Source organism: Artemia franciscana, chromosome 13, assembly GCF_032884065.1.
Source record: "Artemia franciscana chromosome 13, ASM3288406v1, whole genome shotgun sequence".
Classification (NCBI taxonomy): Eukaryota; Metazoa; Arthropoda; class Branchiopoda; order Anostraca; family Artemiidae; genus Artemia; species Artemia franciscana.
In genome coordinates, this window is record NC_088875.1 from 34,338,306 (window position 1) to 34,354,216 (window position 15,911).

Here is a 15,911-nt window from a genome sequence, read left to right on the forward strand (position 1 = left end):
AAAAAAACTTCAAATTTAAAACTCATTTTCAAATGATACTGGGAAATCTCGTTCCCCCTCCATTGAAAAATTCCTTCATGGAATTTTCATCCCACATAAAATACTCCCTCCCCCTTGGAATATTCAACCCGGACAATTCCATCATCGATAAAAATTTCCCCCAGAAAGTTTTTGCGGGTGATTCCAGCTGCTAAATTCTTCTTACCATACTTTAATTTGAAAAAGAATTTAATTTCTGATCGTTTTTCAAATCATACTGGAAATGCCCCTTCCGTAGAAAATGTTTCCCGGAACCCTTCCCCAGTGGTAAGTCGTTCAAAGAAATTTCATCAGGGAGTTCCTCCCGCAGAAATTCCCCTGGAGAAAATTTCACACGCGGAAAACATCTTCAAGAAAAATTCTCCCATAGAAGACCTCCCCCCACGTAAAAATCCTCCAGACAATTCTAACCCCGCGGAAAATTTCCCCGGAACAGCCCTAAATGTAAAATTGAGTCGGCAAGAAAAATTATTTTCATATAGGAATTCTGGCAAATTCCCCCAGTGTGAGACTTCCCTTGGAAAATTTTATTCGTAGAAACTTCCCTCGACAGGAAGAACTATCCTCAAGGAAATCTCCCCCCTCCAAAAAATGTCTATCTTCCATTAAAACATACTATATGTAAACAATGGGCAAATTCCATAGCTTACGGCCATTTTTCTGAGGGCTGTGGGGGATCATGTCATTCCCAAAGGCATAATTAGTGGACTTTGTGCTCTCTGTAAAGTGATAGAATAATACTAGAGACGTTTTCAAAATATAATTTTGCCTCATTTCTTAGACTTTTTCAAATTAAAATTAAGTAATAAACCTGACAAAAAATTAGGTTAAATTTACCATTTATATTTTAGGACTCCAAAGTTAAAACATCTCTTTTAAATACATGAAAAGGATTTGGGCCATATCCAACTTTCAAAAAGAATTTATACACAATTTTCTTGAAATAAAATAGTTTCTGTTAGATTTTTCTATTTTTCAGTGTTGAAAGAGACTTAGAATTTAAACAAATGTGAAAATTTTATTTTTAACAAGCTGTTTCAAAGTCACGTTAGCAATGTTTACGAAAAGAATACTGAATTTCGAAAATTTAATATTTTGTCTCTTGAAGATTGGCGTCTGCTGTACAAACCAACCACCCATACAGCTGGTAACTATCCAATTACTACTATTAGAGCCACGACCCAGAAAAGGAAGACGAAAAAAGGAAAGAAAGGGAAAGAGGAAAAGAAAGCCATGAAGATAAAATTGTCTTATTCTTGTAGTAAGAATGTAGCCTTTATAATTATGGTCTTTTTATTTCTTTATTCCTCGAAAAAGACTAAGAAAATGGAAAGTAGCTTTTTTGTCGGGTTGGTGAAAGTGTTCCATGGGGTTGACGAGACACTAGTGATCTGACATATATATATGAAGGCCTTGGTGCCCATTCCCTCTCCATATGCATAAAGAGGGAGCCCTCTTCACATAATTCGCTCCCTTATAATATATGGGCGAAAAGTGAAGAATACATCTTTAAAGTAGCTTCTAACATATGTACCATCTACACAGAAACACCTTCCCCACAACAAGAAAATGAGAGTAAGCCCAAACAAGATAGCTCGTTGGTATCTATCGAATTACCAAGCATGATCAAGTAGTTAATATTGCTAAATATACTGCTATATAGAAATAGTAAACAACACGAGTCACGAAAGACTAAAATTTCCTCTAGTTCTTTGGTTAGACAAAATTAAAGAAAACTTCATTGTTTGGAGTTCAAAAAGAACTCCACTTCCCCCTTAAAAAAATTTGCCACAGAAGCAACGCAATTTCATATTTTCCATAAGAGGAGCTGAATTAACCCCAGTCCTTAATCAAGTCAATTCCACGTTTCATAAGTCTTGGATTCACAATAAAAAGAAGTGGAATCCAATTCTAGATTCCTATCAACGAATAAAGGAAAAATTCTAAGGCATTTGACATATCTTGAAAATGTCAAAAGAATTTCAAAATTCTAGAAATCTTTAAAGACATTCAATACACTTAAGAATCAACAGTCATACTTGCCTGGAGCATTCCTAATTTTCTAAAAATAAAGAATTTAAGAAAAAAGAAGTTATTAAAGCTTCTAAGTTAGTTTATTAATGGTGTGTTAAAATATTCTCGAAGTCCTCAATTTCTCTAACAAAGAGAAAAAAACTTGTCGCGAGGCATATCATTACATTTTTCTGTTGGTCAAGCACAACTACCAGCCCGACCAAAGGGGGTCGGGGACAGAATCCTTAGGGGTAGAGTCTAAAACGATTACGGTACCAAATTTTAAATATGAAAATATTACAAGTGGAAAGGTTTTTATAGTGTCCAGATGAATGTTAAAGTTAAACTGAAAATTTTCAAACGATGGTTTTCAAAGCTGGGGGTTGCGAGCATAGGCGATTATGTAGGTAGATACTTGTTAGCCAAGTCTGGAGTGGGAGTAATATAGAACCCAAACACGATGTTTAACTCTTTTTTTTAATGCAGACCTTATTTTACTTTATGGCTTGGAGACGCTTTAAAGGGTCCTTGCTCTTGAAAGAAGAATCGCTGATGATATTGCCCTGATATGCACTTCTGCAGCAGAACTTGAAAAACCCCTCAACACACTGTTTGATGAAGCCCTGAAAGTGGGAATACATATTAGCCTGCAGAAGACAAAAATTATAATCGTTGACCCGACAGGCAGCACGGCCAACTTGACAGCATTTAACACATCAGGGCACATTGACAAAATCATCAGGCCATTTACCTACCTTGGATCTTTTATCACGGATAGCGGCTCAGCCAAAACTGAATTTCAGTTGTGTGAATCGATAGAGCTACATCCTTTATGGCACAACTATGCCGTTGGTATGATCTAAGCCCAATATCAGCCGAAAAACAAAAATGCAGATCTACAACACCACTGTAACTCAAGTCCTCCTCTACAGTACTGAGACCAGTCCGGCTGCTGCTTCTATTTGTTAGGCCATAGACGTGACCCAGACAAAGCTCAAAAGACGTACTGAAGGGATCAGGTGGTACAAATTCGTCTCGAACACCCGACTACTGGCACTAACAGATCAGACTGCCAACTCTCGCCAGCTCGCTGCATGAACCCTATGGTGATTCTTTCATTTGCTCCGTATGCCAGCAGAAACGCGTGCCAGTATATTATTCAGTTTTTATCCATGGCAGGCGCTGAAAGCGCCCGCCATGGAAGGCCCCATTTCAGATGGAGGGACAGCCTTACTCAGTACCTCTCAATGACCGGTACTGATCCACAAGAAGCAAGTTACACTTGCGCAAGACCATTCTGATTGGAGGCGAAGAATCACACGTCTCTCCACGCTGGACCAACAGCAGGAGTTTTGCCAGGCAAGGAAATCTCCACGTACTCCCATTTCCAGATGTGGTAGCTAAAAACTATACTGACAAATCTTTTAGAAATTAACAGGAAGAAAAAAGATTTGCTTTTTTTTAGCCTTTTCAGGATTCTTCAGGTCCCCAAAAAGTGCTTGAGTAAACCCTTTTTAGACAAATTGTGTTCTACAAAATGCTCCTCTTAGTGTCCCTTCCCCCTTCTTACGAAACAAACCGTGTACATCTAAGAAAACATATTAATTGTGGACATATATGATACATTGACAGAGTTGACAGAAGTTACCGAATGAAAGGTATTGAAGTTGGATCATATTCTATCTACTCTTTTTTATAATGAGCTAGCTGTAGCCTGGTACTGGTAATAAACGTGAAGTCGGAAATTTTCTCTGGTACGGGAATAGTAAAACGGAAGAGAAAAATCTGTGTGAAGTTGAAAAAATTTTCAATGGTTTTCCAGAAAAGAATGATTTTTCTGGCATGCTAATTAGTAAAAGCAAGAAGTAAACGAAACTTCTTAAGAGATTATATAACGAGGCCCTTATGTACGGAATTATCAAACAGTTCGTGGTAACGAACTGTAGTAAGGAGCGACCCGACTCAATAGTAACCAAAACTCTAAAAAATAGAATTTTGATACCAATACATACATCAAAAGAATCGCATTTTAATGCTGATTTTAAATATATAAGTTTCATCAAGTTTAGTCTTACCCATCAAAAGTTACGAGCCTGAGAAAATTTGCGTTATTTTAGAAAATAGGGGGAAACGCCCCCTAGAAGTCATAGAATCTTGACGAAAATCACACCATCAGATTCAGCGTATCAGAGAACCCTACTGTAGAAGTTTCAAGCTCCTATCTACAAAAATGTGGAATTTTGTATTTTTTGCCAGAAGGCAGATCACGGATGCGTGTTTATTTGTTTTTTTTTGTTTTGTTTTTTTTTTCCCCAGAGGTGATCGTATCGACCGAGTTGTCCTAGAATGTTGCGAGAGGGCTCATTCTAACGGAAATGAAAAGTTCTAGTGCCCTTTTAAAGTGACCAAAAAAATTGGAGGGCACCTAGGCCCCCTCCCACGCTAATTATTTTACCAAAGTCAACAGATCAAAATTCTGAGATAGCCATTTTATTCAGCGTAGTCGAAAAACCTTATAACTATGTCTTTGGGGACAACTTACTCCCCCACAGTCCCCGTGGGAGAGGCAACAAGTTACAAACTTTGACCAGTGCTTACATATAGTAATGGTTATTGGGAAGTGTACAGGCGTTTTCAGGAGGATTTTTTTGGTTGGGGGAGGGGATGAGAAGAGGGGGATATGCTAAGGGAACTTCCATCGATAGTTTGTCACGGGGGAAGAAAATCTCCATGAAGTGAGCGCAGGATTTACTAGCATTATTTTAAAAAAAAACAATGAAAAAATAAATATGAAAAAGTTCTTTCAGCTGGAAGTAAGGAGCAGCATTAAAACTTAAAATAAACAGAAATTATTACCCATTTGAGGGGCTCACCTCCTCCTAATACCTCGCTCTTTAGGCTAAAGTATTTTTAGCAATTTCAACTATTTATTCTACGGCTTTTGTGATTCTGGGGTCATTCTTAATGAATTGGGACAAAATTTAAGCTTTAGTGTAAAGAGCGAGGATCTGACAAGGGGGCGAACCCCCTCACATATGTAATAAAAATATGAGAATACAAAAGTTCTTTACGTAAGCTAATTTATAAGTTACGTAAATCTTTTACTAATAAAAATATTCGTAAAAAATTAAAAATTCTAGTTGCCTTTTTAATTAGCCAAAAACTCGGAGGGCAACTAGGCTTCCTCCCCCGCTCTTTTTTTCTCAAAATCATTCGATCAAAATTATGAGAAAGCCATTTAGCCAAAAAAAAATGCAAATTTTGTTTTAATTATTCCTCTGCGGAGAGCCAAAATCAAAACATGCATTGATTCAAAAACGTCCAGAAATTAAATAAAAAAAAACAAGTTTTTTTAACTGAAAATAAGGAGCGACATTAAAACTTAAAACTACCAGAAATTACTTCGTATATGAAAGAGGCTGCTTCCTCATCAACGCCCCGCTCTTTACGCTAAAGTTTTTTACTGTTTTAGAAAGAAGAATTGAGAGAAAGAGTCAAACTTTAGCGTAAAGAGCGGGGCGTTGATGAGGAAGCAGCCTCTTTCATATACGAAGTAATTTCTGGTCGTTTTAAGTTTTAATGTCGCTCCTTACTTTCAGTTAAAAAAACTTGTTTTTTTTTATTTAATCTCCTACAGAACAGAGGTCAAAATTCTGTCTCTCTTCTGGTTTGAGGTCAATATTGTGTATTTCTAGGAAAGAATTCGAGGAGGTACCTAAATTCTTGTCACGAGCATATCTGTCAGAAGAGATTTTCGGATTTAGACACGATTTGGAGGAAATTAAGAACTAGTATCTTTCATAAGCCTTTGGGGGATGAGGACCATAACCGACCTCTATGGAGGATGAAAAAGAGGGGAGTTCCCAAATTATTGTTGTAAAGGCATCTAACAAAAGAGGTTGCTGGATTCTAACAAAACATGATACAAAGTAAGAGTACAGTTTGTACTTTTGAGGGGTTCTACATCTGTGGGAAGGGGTCATTAAATTTTTCCATGAAAACAGCTACAAATAGCAGCTAATTGGATGTCAATCGGAGTTTGTGGGAAGTAATAACAAATGTCTTAGTTGGAATTATCTATTCCTATTTTTTGGAGACATGCGCCCCTAAAATCTTGTCATCAGGAGAGTAATATTGAGTGTCCTAGCTACACATTTTGGGAGTCCATACTCATTACAACATATGTAGGTGGACATTGTTCCTAAATCCTAGCCATTATGACATTTACTTGAAGGGAAGGGAATCGAGGTCCCAAACTTGTATTATCGGAACAACAGTCAAAAGTGTTTGTCAGAAGCAACTGTTATTGTTCTACTTATGCCTTTTTTGACTCAGATACTTATTCTGCCTCTATGGCGTGAAGGAAAGAAGAACCTAAATCCTTGCCATAAGCACAAAATTAGCCGGAGAATAAGAGCTCAGCTCACACACTAGTTGTGCCTCTTGAGAATCTAGTCTTTGGAAGGAAAGAGCTTGAGGTATTGAAATCCTATTTCATTAGCCTAAATATTCGGCGTTCTGGCGGAACTTATTCTGATCCTTCTCATTTGACCATGTTGTACTGTGGCGCTGTCTTCTTGGCTTCAACTGTGACATATCATTGCTTATAGATTTATTTACATAAAGTTAGTTAAAGGACTCTTTTCTGGTGAAAGGTGGGGTAGGGGTACAACATCCAGTGTTGGGTATTGATATTCGGTTATTTTTTTTTAAGGGCAAGATGCATATTTTTGTGATCCGCATCCTAAAAAATACCCAAATGGAACTCAGTAAACTCCTCTCAGCAAAGAGACAAAACGCCTTACCAGACATATGTTCGTCGTAGTAATAGTTAAAAATCCCAACCTTGAATCCACGACAGATGGCACGTGATCTCTTAGAAATTGACTAGCAATTTTATGGCTACGATTTTTTTTTCATTAGTCTCTAGAACACACAGACATCGTCAATAAAAGTTTTTCCTTGGCGATTTTTACACTACAGCCTGTCAAAAATTGTCCACACCATTACCAAATGACATGTCTTGATTGCATTAAAACCGACAGAATTGTCAAAATTTTGAAAATGATTCTCTCCGTTATATGATTTACCGAGTATCGAATCATTCATTGTAGTGAGGACAGCTGACAAGAAGAGAAATCAAACGGTAAAAAATTGAGTTTTAGCAAAAACATCCACACTGTATAAAGTTTTCCGCTGATTACAAGTATGTAAAATTGTTCAATCTAAAATTGTCAAAAGACAACATGAATAAAAGAAGTAATGACCCCCCCCCAAAAAGTGATTGTGATGAAAATTACACCATTACATTAAACATTTCTGAAAACCTTCATTGGAGAGTCCATCCATTTATCCACGAAAATAGGAAATTTTACATTTGCCCAACAAGAATAATCAACGGTACAATTTCTATCAAGGGTGACATTAGTCAACCAGTACCGATGGAATATTGGAAGAGGGCTCATTTGAAATAAAATGTAAATTTTTGCTCCCAACTTTATGTGACTGAGTCATCACACAGCAATGCTTAGGCTTTTTGAGCCAGAAAACTACGATTTTGGAACCAACGGGGTCAGAATACGGTCAAGCAAAGATCCTGAAATAGCCGATCAGTTTAAAGCTATCAAAAACCCTTGTATAAAACCTTTCATTTTATTTCTTATGTTAAGCTCTGGCCTAGAGTGGCGCATTCATCCCTAAACAAAATATGCTATAATCGATCCATATAAAATGAATGGTTATTATGCACTTCATTTAATTTATTTAAGACTTCATTTATTTATGCACAACATTAAACTAGACATCTGATGGCAAGATCCCGTGAACTGTAAAAACAACTGTAGCCCATGGGTAGTACCAATGGAACAACACAACCACCGATTTCAATCGGTTCGGAATCAAGCTCTCAATGGGCAACAAAAGCCCTACCACTAGTCCCCACCAAATTTTAACTGAGTTCCATTTAGGTATTTTTGAGGATGTGGATCTCAAAATATCCATTTTGCCCTTTCTAAAAAAAAAATTACCGAGCATGAATACCCAACACCGGATGTTGTGTCCCTACCCCACCTTTCATCAGATAAGAGTCCTTTAACAAACTTTATGTAAATAAATCTATAAGGAATAAAGTGTCACAGTAGATGCCAAGAAGACAACGCCACAGTACAACTTGGTCAAATGAGAAGGATCAGGATCAGAATAAATTCCGCCAGTACCCCAAATATTTAGGCTAATGAAATAAGTTTTTAATACCTCTACCTCTTTCCTTCCACAGACTAGATCAAACAGTTCGTGATAACGAACTGTAGTAAGGAGCGACCCGGCTCAATAGTAACCAAAACTCTAAAAAATGGAATTTTGATGCCAATAGTTACATCAAAAGAATTGCATTTTAATGCTGATTTTAAATGTATAAATTTCATCAAGATTAGTCTTACCCGTCAAAAGTTATGAGCCTGAGAAAATTTGCCTCATTTTAGAAAATAGGGGGATATACCCCCTAAAAGTCATACGATCTTGACAAAAATCACACCATCAGATTCAGCGTATCAAAGAACCTTATTGTAGAAGTTTCAAGCACTTATCGATAAAAATGTGGAATTTCGCATTTTTTGCCAGAAGACAAATCACGGATGCGTGCTTATTTGTTTTTTTGTTTTTTTTCTAGGGGTGATCGTATCAACTCAGTGGTCCTAGAATGTCGCGAAAGGGCTCATTCTAACGGAAATTAAAAGTTCTAGTGCCCTTTTTAAGTGACCCAAAAATTAGAGGGCACCTAGGCCCCTCCCACGTTCATTTTTTCCCAAAAGTCACCGGATCAAAATTCTGAGATAGCCATTTTATTCAGCATAGTCGAAAAACCTAATAACTATGTCTTTGGGGACGACTTACTCCCCCGCAGTCCCCGTGGGAGGGGCTGCAAGTTACAAACTTTGACCTATGTTTACATATAGTAATGGTTACTGGGAAGTGTACAGACGTTTTCAGGGGGATTTTTTTGGTTTGGGGGGAGAGCTGAGGGGGGGGGGGGGGTTTACGTGGGAGGATCTTTCCATGGAGGAACTTCTCATGGGGGAAGAGACTTTCAATGGAGGGGGCGCAGGATTTTCTAGGACTATTTAAAAAACAATGAAAAAATAAATATGAAAAGTTTTTTTATTTCCTCATTATTTCCCAGAAATACACGATATTGACCTCAGACCAGAAGAGACAGAATTTTGACCTCGGTCCTGTAGGAGATAATTCCATGCTCTACATAAGGGCCTGGTTATATAATCTCTATGAAGTTTCGTTTGCTTCTTGCTTTTACTAATAAGCCTGCCAGAAAAATAATTTTTTTCTGGAAAATCATTGAAAATTTTCCCAGCTTCACACAGATTTTTCTCTTCCGTTTTACTATTCCCTTACTTACTATTTACTATTCTTGTGGAATCAGTTCAGTTGTCCAAACGAGGTAGAAAAATATATGAAGCCATAGTATCATCGTTGGTCCTCCGACACTTAGCATCTTCACGGCGATTTCGCAGGTTCCTGGCGCTTTGTGATTTTTCATTCTCCTCAGACCATTCTATACCTTTTTTTCAAAAGGAGGGTCAGGATATGGGAGATTTTCGCGGGTTATTCGATGAGCGGAGCAATTAGGTCGGGATCAAGATCAACTCTTTCCACTTTCAGCAGCTTTGCGAAGTACTACTTCCAACGCTTTAGCTAATCTGTTTCGTCTTCGAGCATAACGCCGAAGGCGGATTTAACTGCTCCTATCTTAGGTTTCCCCTTGCTGAGGTTTCTGACATGCTTGAAAAGCGACATGATGTCACCTTTTCGTACTGCATCTTCAAACTCATCACCTTGTTTTATTAATAAATTGCTGCTTGTCTCGGTGAATAAGTTTGTTCAGGATCCCACTTAATCACCCGTAAGAAGGCGTATCTTCAGCCAGTAGCGCTTACCTTCGTTGTTTAAGGATTTTTAAAGCTTCTTGCGACAGCCAGGACTTCTTTGAATAAACCAACATTTTCATTGGTGACTTGTAGTACGTTCATTTTGTATATTTGCCCTATTGTGTCTGGGTCAACAAGGGTATACTGGTATTCAAATCTGTTCCGGATTTTGAATTAAATACTTTTGGCTGACTTCCTCGGTTTTTAGTTTTTGAATGTCCAACTTTGATTGGCGTTTTTCTGTATGCGGGGCTTTGAGTCGTAGGTGGAACTTCGCAGGAACTAATCTATGGCCGTTATTCTGACCTTATGCATTGAAGCTCCCCTATCCCAGAGAGGGAGCTATAAAAATTTCTGACTCCCTTGTCACCCATAAAAGACAAAAAATCAGCTATTCATATTTATTCACACGGATAATTTCTGCATCAACACGAATACTAGCAAGACACAATTTAATCAATAATTTAACAGGTAATAAATCGATGACGACTTTGTGATAACCTTGCTGCTTATTTGGAAAGTATTTACACATCTACTTGTAGACTTTTCGCGGAGGGGGGGGGGATTGGAGAAAAATACAAAATAATGAGTTGTATGAGAAATATGCAATTGGAATTATCCTCATTAAAATCTAGATATTTGGTGGCGGGGTTACATGTCCCTTCTCTTATCTAATATATTTATTTATTTATTTTCAGTCAGTTGGACTTTTTCCCTAACAATGAGATAGCTTAAATAAAAAAAGTACCTCTTGTTTAAAATAAAATCTCTCAAAAACGCTTCATTCTTGTCCAGGTTTGGATCTGTCCAAACATCATGTAAAGCTCTTGTTTCTTCTTTAAAATATGTATCTTTGACATTAGTAGTCTGACCTAGTAGCCAAGCGCGATATTCTGCTTCTTCTGTAGCCTATAAATTTTCAAATAAATTATTTAAAAGAATATCTGATAAATAGCCCATTGATGGCTATTTAATAGCTTGCGGATAATCGAGTTTGTACATTGGGCGGGGCCGTTTCCAGTATTTTTTTTTTGGTTTTGTTCGGGGGACCTTTTTACGAAAACACTTCACAGGAGACAACAAAAACTTGTTTAAATATGTTTTGTTAATTTTGTACGACTCAGACAGAAACTTCAGGGGGGAGGGGAGGCTGTTTCAAACCGGGTAACCTCACTGGAAACGGCCCTGAAAATGGGAACGCTTTCCTTAAAAATTTAATCCACTATAACATTCAGCCCATCAAAAACTTGACCAAAAAACTGCTTATTCCATTTCTTTTGAAACAACACTTAGAAATTCAACTACAACGAGAAATCAAGCGAGGAAGTAGAAGTACACGCAATGGCACTGATTCATAAAGAGCGATGTATCTCCTACACCTCATTTTCATTATTTAATCCAAGATGTAACGGATGACAGTAGATTACTTGCAAGAAAGTGCTAGCACTATTAACGTATATACTGTGCGGCTACAATACATACCTTACAAATTTGTGTTATAATCCTATAGAAGAAGCGGAAGCAACAATAGTCAACAAAAAAATCTGGTATACTCGAGACTCTTACTTTCATTATCCATTAACCTTACTTCAAGTGCTAGCGAGAGTTCAGTTCATCCACAGCTCGATTAAAACTTCAAGAGCCCCATACCCTATAGATATAACTCAATTTGATTCCTATCATTGAAACATACGGATGATATTACCTAAAGTTATTTTTTTTAGTTTACTTCACCAAAATTAATAATAGTTTGTTTAAAAATCTGTAAATTATCAATATCCGTTTACTTTTGTGAAATGTTCAATTTAATAGGATTTTTTTTATATAAAAAACAACAAAAAACAATTCATTAAGTTCGCAGTAATTGAACGAATGTGGTTCTTTTGGCGGGAATTTTGCAATTTTTTCAACATTTCTTTTGTCAATACACCAAGCAAAAGTATTATAATTAGCAAACTACTAAGTTCTACTGTATTCAGCAACGTTCATGCATTGTTATTATCACTGATCTATTATTCGTCAAAATTTAAAATGAATATCAAGACGGGGTATAAATAAAGAGAAAACAAAAGGAAAATTTCACTAACACTAAACACTATAACATCACACCAGTCTAGTTTTGTTCAGCTTTGAATGTTTCAGTCTTACATATATAAAGTCTTCTTTCAACAGGTGGCAAGGGTCTGTGATAAATATAAAGAGGTCTGAAGAAAGCTACTTCTTCGATATAACACATTCTTGTTCAACAGGGGGAGATGCAAAAGGAAATTGGCATACCTTTAGAATGAGCATGGTATGGGCATCTTTTCCAATGTTGAAGGTTTTCTAAACCTTCTAAATATGTGAAATCTGTAAAAATTTGTAGATTATCTGTAATAGTTTGTGAATATATATAGACACAAGCATAGACAGGAATTTTCCGTGCGTGGAATAGGTTATCACGAAGAAAGCATTCCCCGAATAAAAATAAAAATATTAATAAGATATACTTTCTTGTTCCAGCTGTCTAGCCCTCCATTCTATTAGGGAAAATTTCTTTCGAATCCTAATACAGATAAAAATCTTTGGATTATAAAGGTTCCTTGAGAGAAAAAACCGCCTTGAAAGAAAATGAAATCTCGAAAAATAAACAGCTGAAAGATAAATTAAATCCTCAAGAAAACAATCTCTTAATGTATTATGTAACATCCCACGCGCGCATCGTCATTACGCAAAACCCCCACGTATGTCCTCCTCAGTTACAAGCAGATATTCCCCGTGGGGCCGTGAAGAGACAGGTCACGCATAAATGCGTCATCCTTAACACTGGTAAACATTTCCTATAACATAAAAACTAAAGAAATCATGAAGAAAAATGTCTCAAAGAAAATGTCTTGAAAAGTTAAGACAAATGACTTGAAGAAAAATGTCTTAAACGTCCTGAAAAACGTCTGAAAGAAAAACGTCTTTAAAAACGTCTTGAAATGTCCTGAAACGTCTTGAGAAAAACCGTCTTGATGGCAAAATTGGATGCTAGGGCCCCCGGTGGTTAGGTTAGGTGCTCGGTGACATTGAATTCTAGGGCCTGGTGGAATTGGATGCTAGGGCTCCGTTGGAATTGGTTTCTAGGGTTCCGTTGGAATGGGTTGCTTGGGCCCCATTGGAATGGGTTGCTAGGGCCCCCGTCCGAATTGACTGCTAAGGGTCCCATTGGAATTGGTTGCTAGGGCCCCCGTTGGAACCGACTGCTGTCCCCGTGGAAAAGGTCGCTAGGTCCCGGTTGAATTAGTTTCTAGGAGCCCAGTTAAATTGGTTGCTAGGGGCCCAGTTGAATTGCTCACCAGGGCCGGCGTCTTGAAGGTTACCCATTAGCGGGCCCTGAAGGATTTTCCTGGCCCTAGTAGTTTTTTAAAGAATCAAAGAAGAAACTATGATGTAACGTTTGCATCTTGACTAGTCGATCCTGAAGGTTTCCCACCCCCTACATCTCTAGGTCTTTAAACAATCAAAGAAAAACACTCTGTATTATGTAATAGACATCTGCATCGTGAAAATCCCTATTACGGAACAGCCAAATAAATAATGATTTGGCAGGGGCCCTGAAGGTTCTTTCTTGGCCCTTGTAGGTTTTTAAACAATCAAAGAAAAAACACTTCCTATTATGTAACATACACCTACATCTCTTAGAAAATGTTCCCTGTTATGTAACAGACACCTGTATCTCTTAGAAAGCATTCCCTGTTACGTGACATGCACCCGTATCTTGAAGAAAATTATTAACAGCTACGTCTTGAAGAAGTTTTTTTTAAAGTGTCCAGACCGGGATTTGAAGGGATAGAGTCTCCAAAAACGTGTTGAGGGTATACTACTTATACTACAAAACAGAGTTGACCTGACTGTAGTCAAATCAGCAGTATTCAACTACCATAGTTCAAGTTCCAAACGCATTCTTTGACTTTCAGCTGATGTTTTCCAAAAATATATAAGCATGCATTACAATGAGTTCTTCAGCAAGAGACCGCTGTTCTATTCCAACTACCCTGTTTTTTTCATTAGCTTCTTTATTTCAAGATTTCATTCAAAAACTTAACTCAGCAGACCTTGCCTACTGTCTAGCACATTTTTTCCACAAATTCCGTTTATTTAATTAGAATGCATAGTTTCTCTCTAATTTATTCACTGGGAAATATAAAAAAGATGAAACGGTTTGAGTAATTGCCTGGATTCAACTTGTCTCAGAAATGACAATGTCACCGCGAAGAAGATGAACATTCTTTAGATATCTTTTTTCTTCTTCCAGTGGGGTCAATTCAAATTGAGGGAGAAGGAGGCAGGGGCAACTAACACCAAGATTTTTTGCACCCCGTCCAAGATTTTAAAAAACTTTTTTAGTATTTTTTTTATAGAAAAATGGTATTTTTGGTATTTTCGTCAAAAAATTGAAAAACAACAAAATGTCCCCCCCCCGCCGCTAAATTTTGAAAAATTTTTTGTCCCACGGCCTTGACTAATAATCAATGCATTTTCAATCTAAAATCCACGCACACTAAATTTAAACAAATAATAATTCGGTAGATGGATAGAGCTAAGTCAACTATGGAATAATAAAAAACTCGTTGTCTTTCGTTGGTATACTGAAACCGCAGGAGAGCAAAAAAAACTGCACAGGGAGCATACAACTTAAAGCTAATAGCTTGGTTTTTTAAATTATTTGAAGGAAAGGAAGGCGTGGTCTCATGATATCACAAACCAACTTATTTGACAAAAAGCAGTAGTATTGCATGTCTAAAGACTTTGAAGACTCCATGAGCAGTTATAAAATTTTTATAACTAATTTTGTAATTGATTAGAATTCAATGAATTCTTTAATTACAAGAATTGATTGGAAGATACTAAAAAAAAAGAAAATTGCCTTTATCTCCAAATACAAAAAAAAAAATTACTGCAATTATAAAAATCCAATTAGAAATGAAAGCAAGGAAAAGTTATGACATAAAAACCCGCTTGCACTCCCTCTTAGTCAGGCTGATGCGGTCTTGATCTTCAAGTTTTATGGATAAAGGGCCTTGTCGTGAATATCTTGGAACAACTGTAAAATATGACATGATACTCGTCACTTCTAATTTATGAATCGAAAATTACAATTTTTCTAATGGTATTTTTCTTTACTAATGGTATATTTTGCTATTCGACAATAAAAGCACGGAAAATTCAAGCATTTGTTTATTTTTAGTTATTGCACTTTTGCTACCCCTTTTAGCCCCTCAAAAAATATTTTAATCAATAATTTAAAATAATAAGAAAAGGCAAGAACAAAACACATACAAGATAAAAATTTCCACTTTTCACTAAAATGCCTTTTAAATTATAAATTCAAGTCTTCCTCTTCAAAGTAAATTCTTTTTAAACGTTGTTTCTTAAAAAAAAAAAAAAAATTTTATTGATAATAGGCTACCACTTCAAATTAAGTCACCCTGAACTTCTTTTATGAAAGTTAAAGAAAAGCTTAAGCATGATTGTCAGAATTCTCTGATATGTATATTCCTGGAAATTTGAACTCAACACATATATTTGAACAGCTCTTAAAACTCTTTGAAATTAAGAGCAATATATAGATTAGAAACTAGAATCAATCGTTACCTTCTTTTTTACACTCAATTAATGTGAGTAAACAAATGAGTTTATAAGCAATCTGTCTTATAAGCAATTTGTCATTTAACAAATGAGTCACAAAACCATTATAAGTTGGTTATCAATAGAATCACTTGAATTTTTTTATCACAAGAGAAATGTAACCCGTCATGAGCTTAGAAGTTTAAGCATGTCTGAGGAACCCATGAAAAAACAACAACAACATACAAGCGACATAAAATACAAAATGTGGGGGGAAAGGTGAAGAAACGGTGATCCCAATTAAAGAAGAAGAAGCGAATTGTATAC

The 15,911-nt window shown here is 36.6% G+C and overlaps 1 protein-coding gene across 1 annotated transcript in view; it reads right to left on the reverse strand.

Moving 5' to 3' along the window:
* The window catches only part of LOC136034852 (protein KRI1 homolog), a 180,631-nt gene that overhangs the window by 112,733 nt on the left and 51,987 nt on the right, over positions 1 to 15,911 (reverse strand). Inside the window, exon 5 of the mRNA XM_065716319.1 lies at positions 10,741 to 10,901. Within this exon, the coding sequence (XP_065572391.1) occupies positions 10,741 to 10,901 (161 nt within the window). The remainder of the gene's footprint in view (positions 1 to 10,740; positions 10,902 to 15,911) is intronic.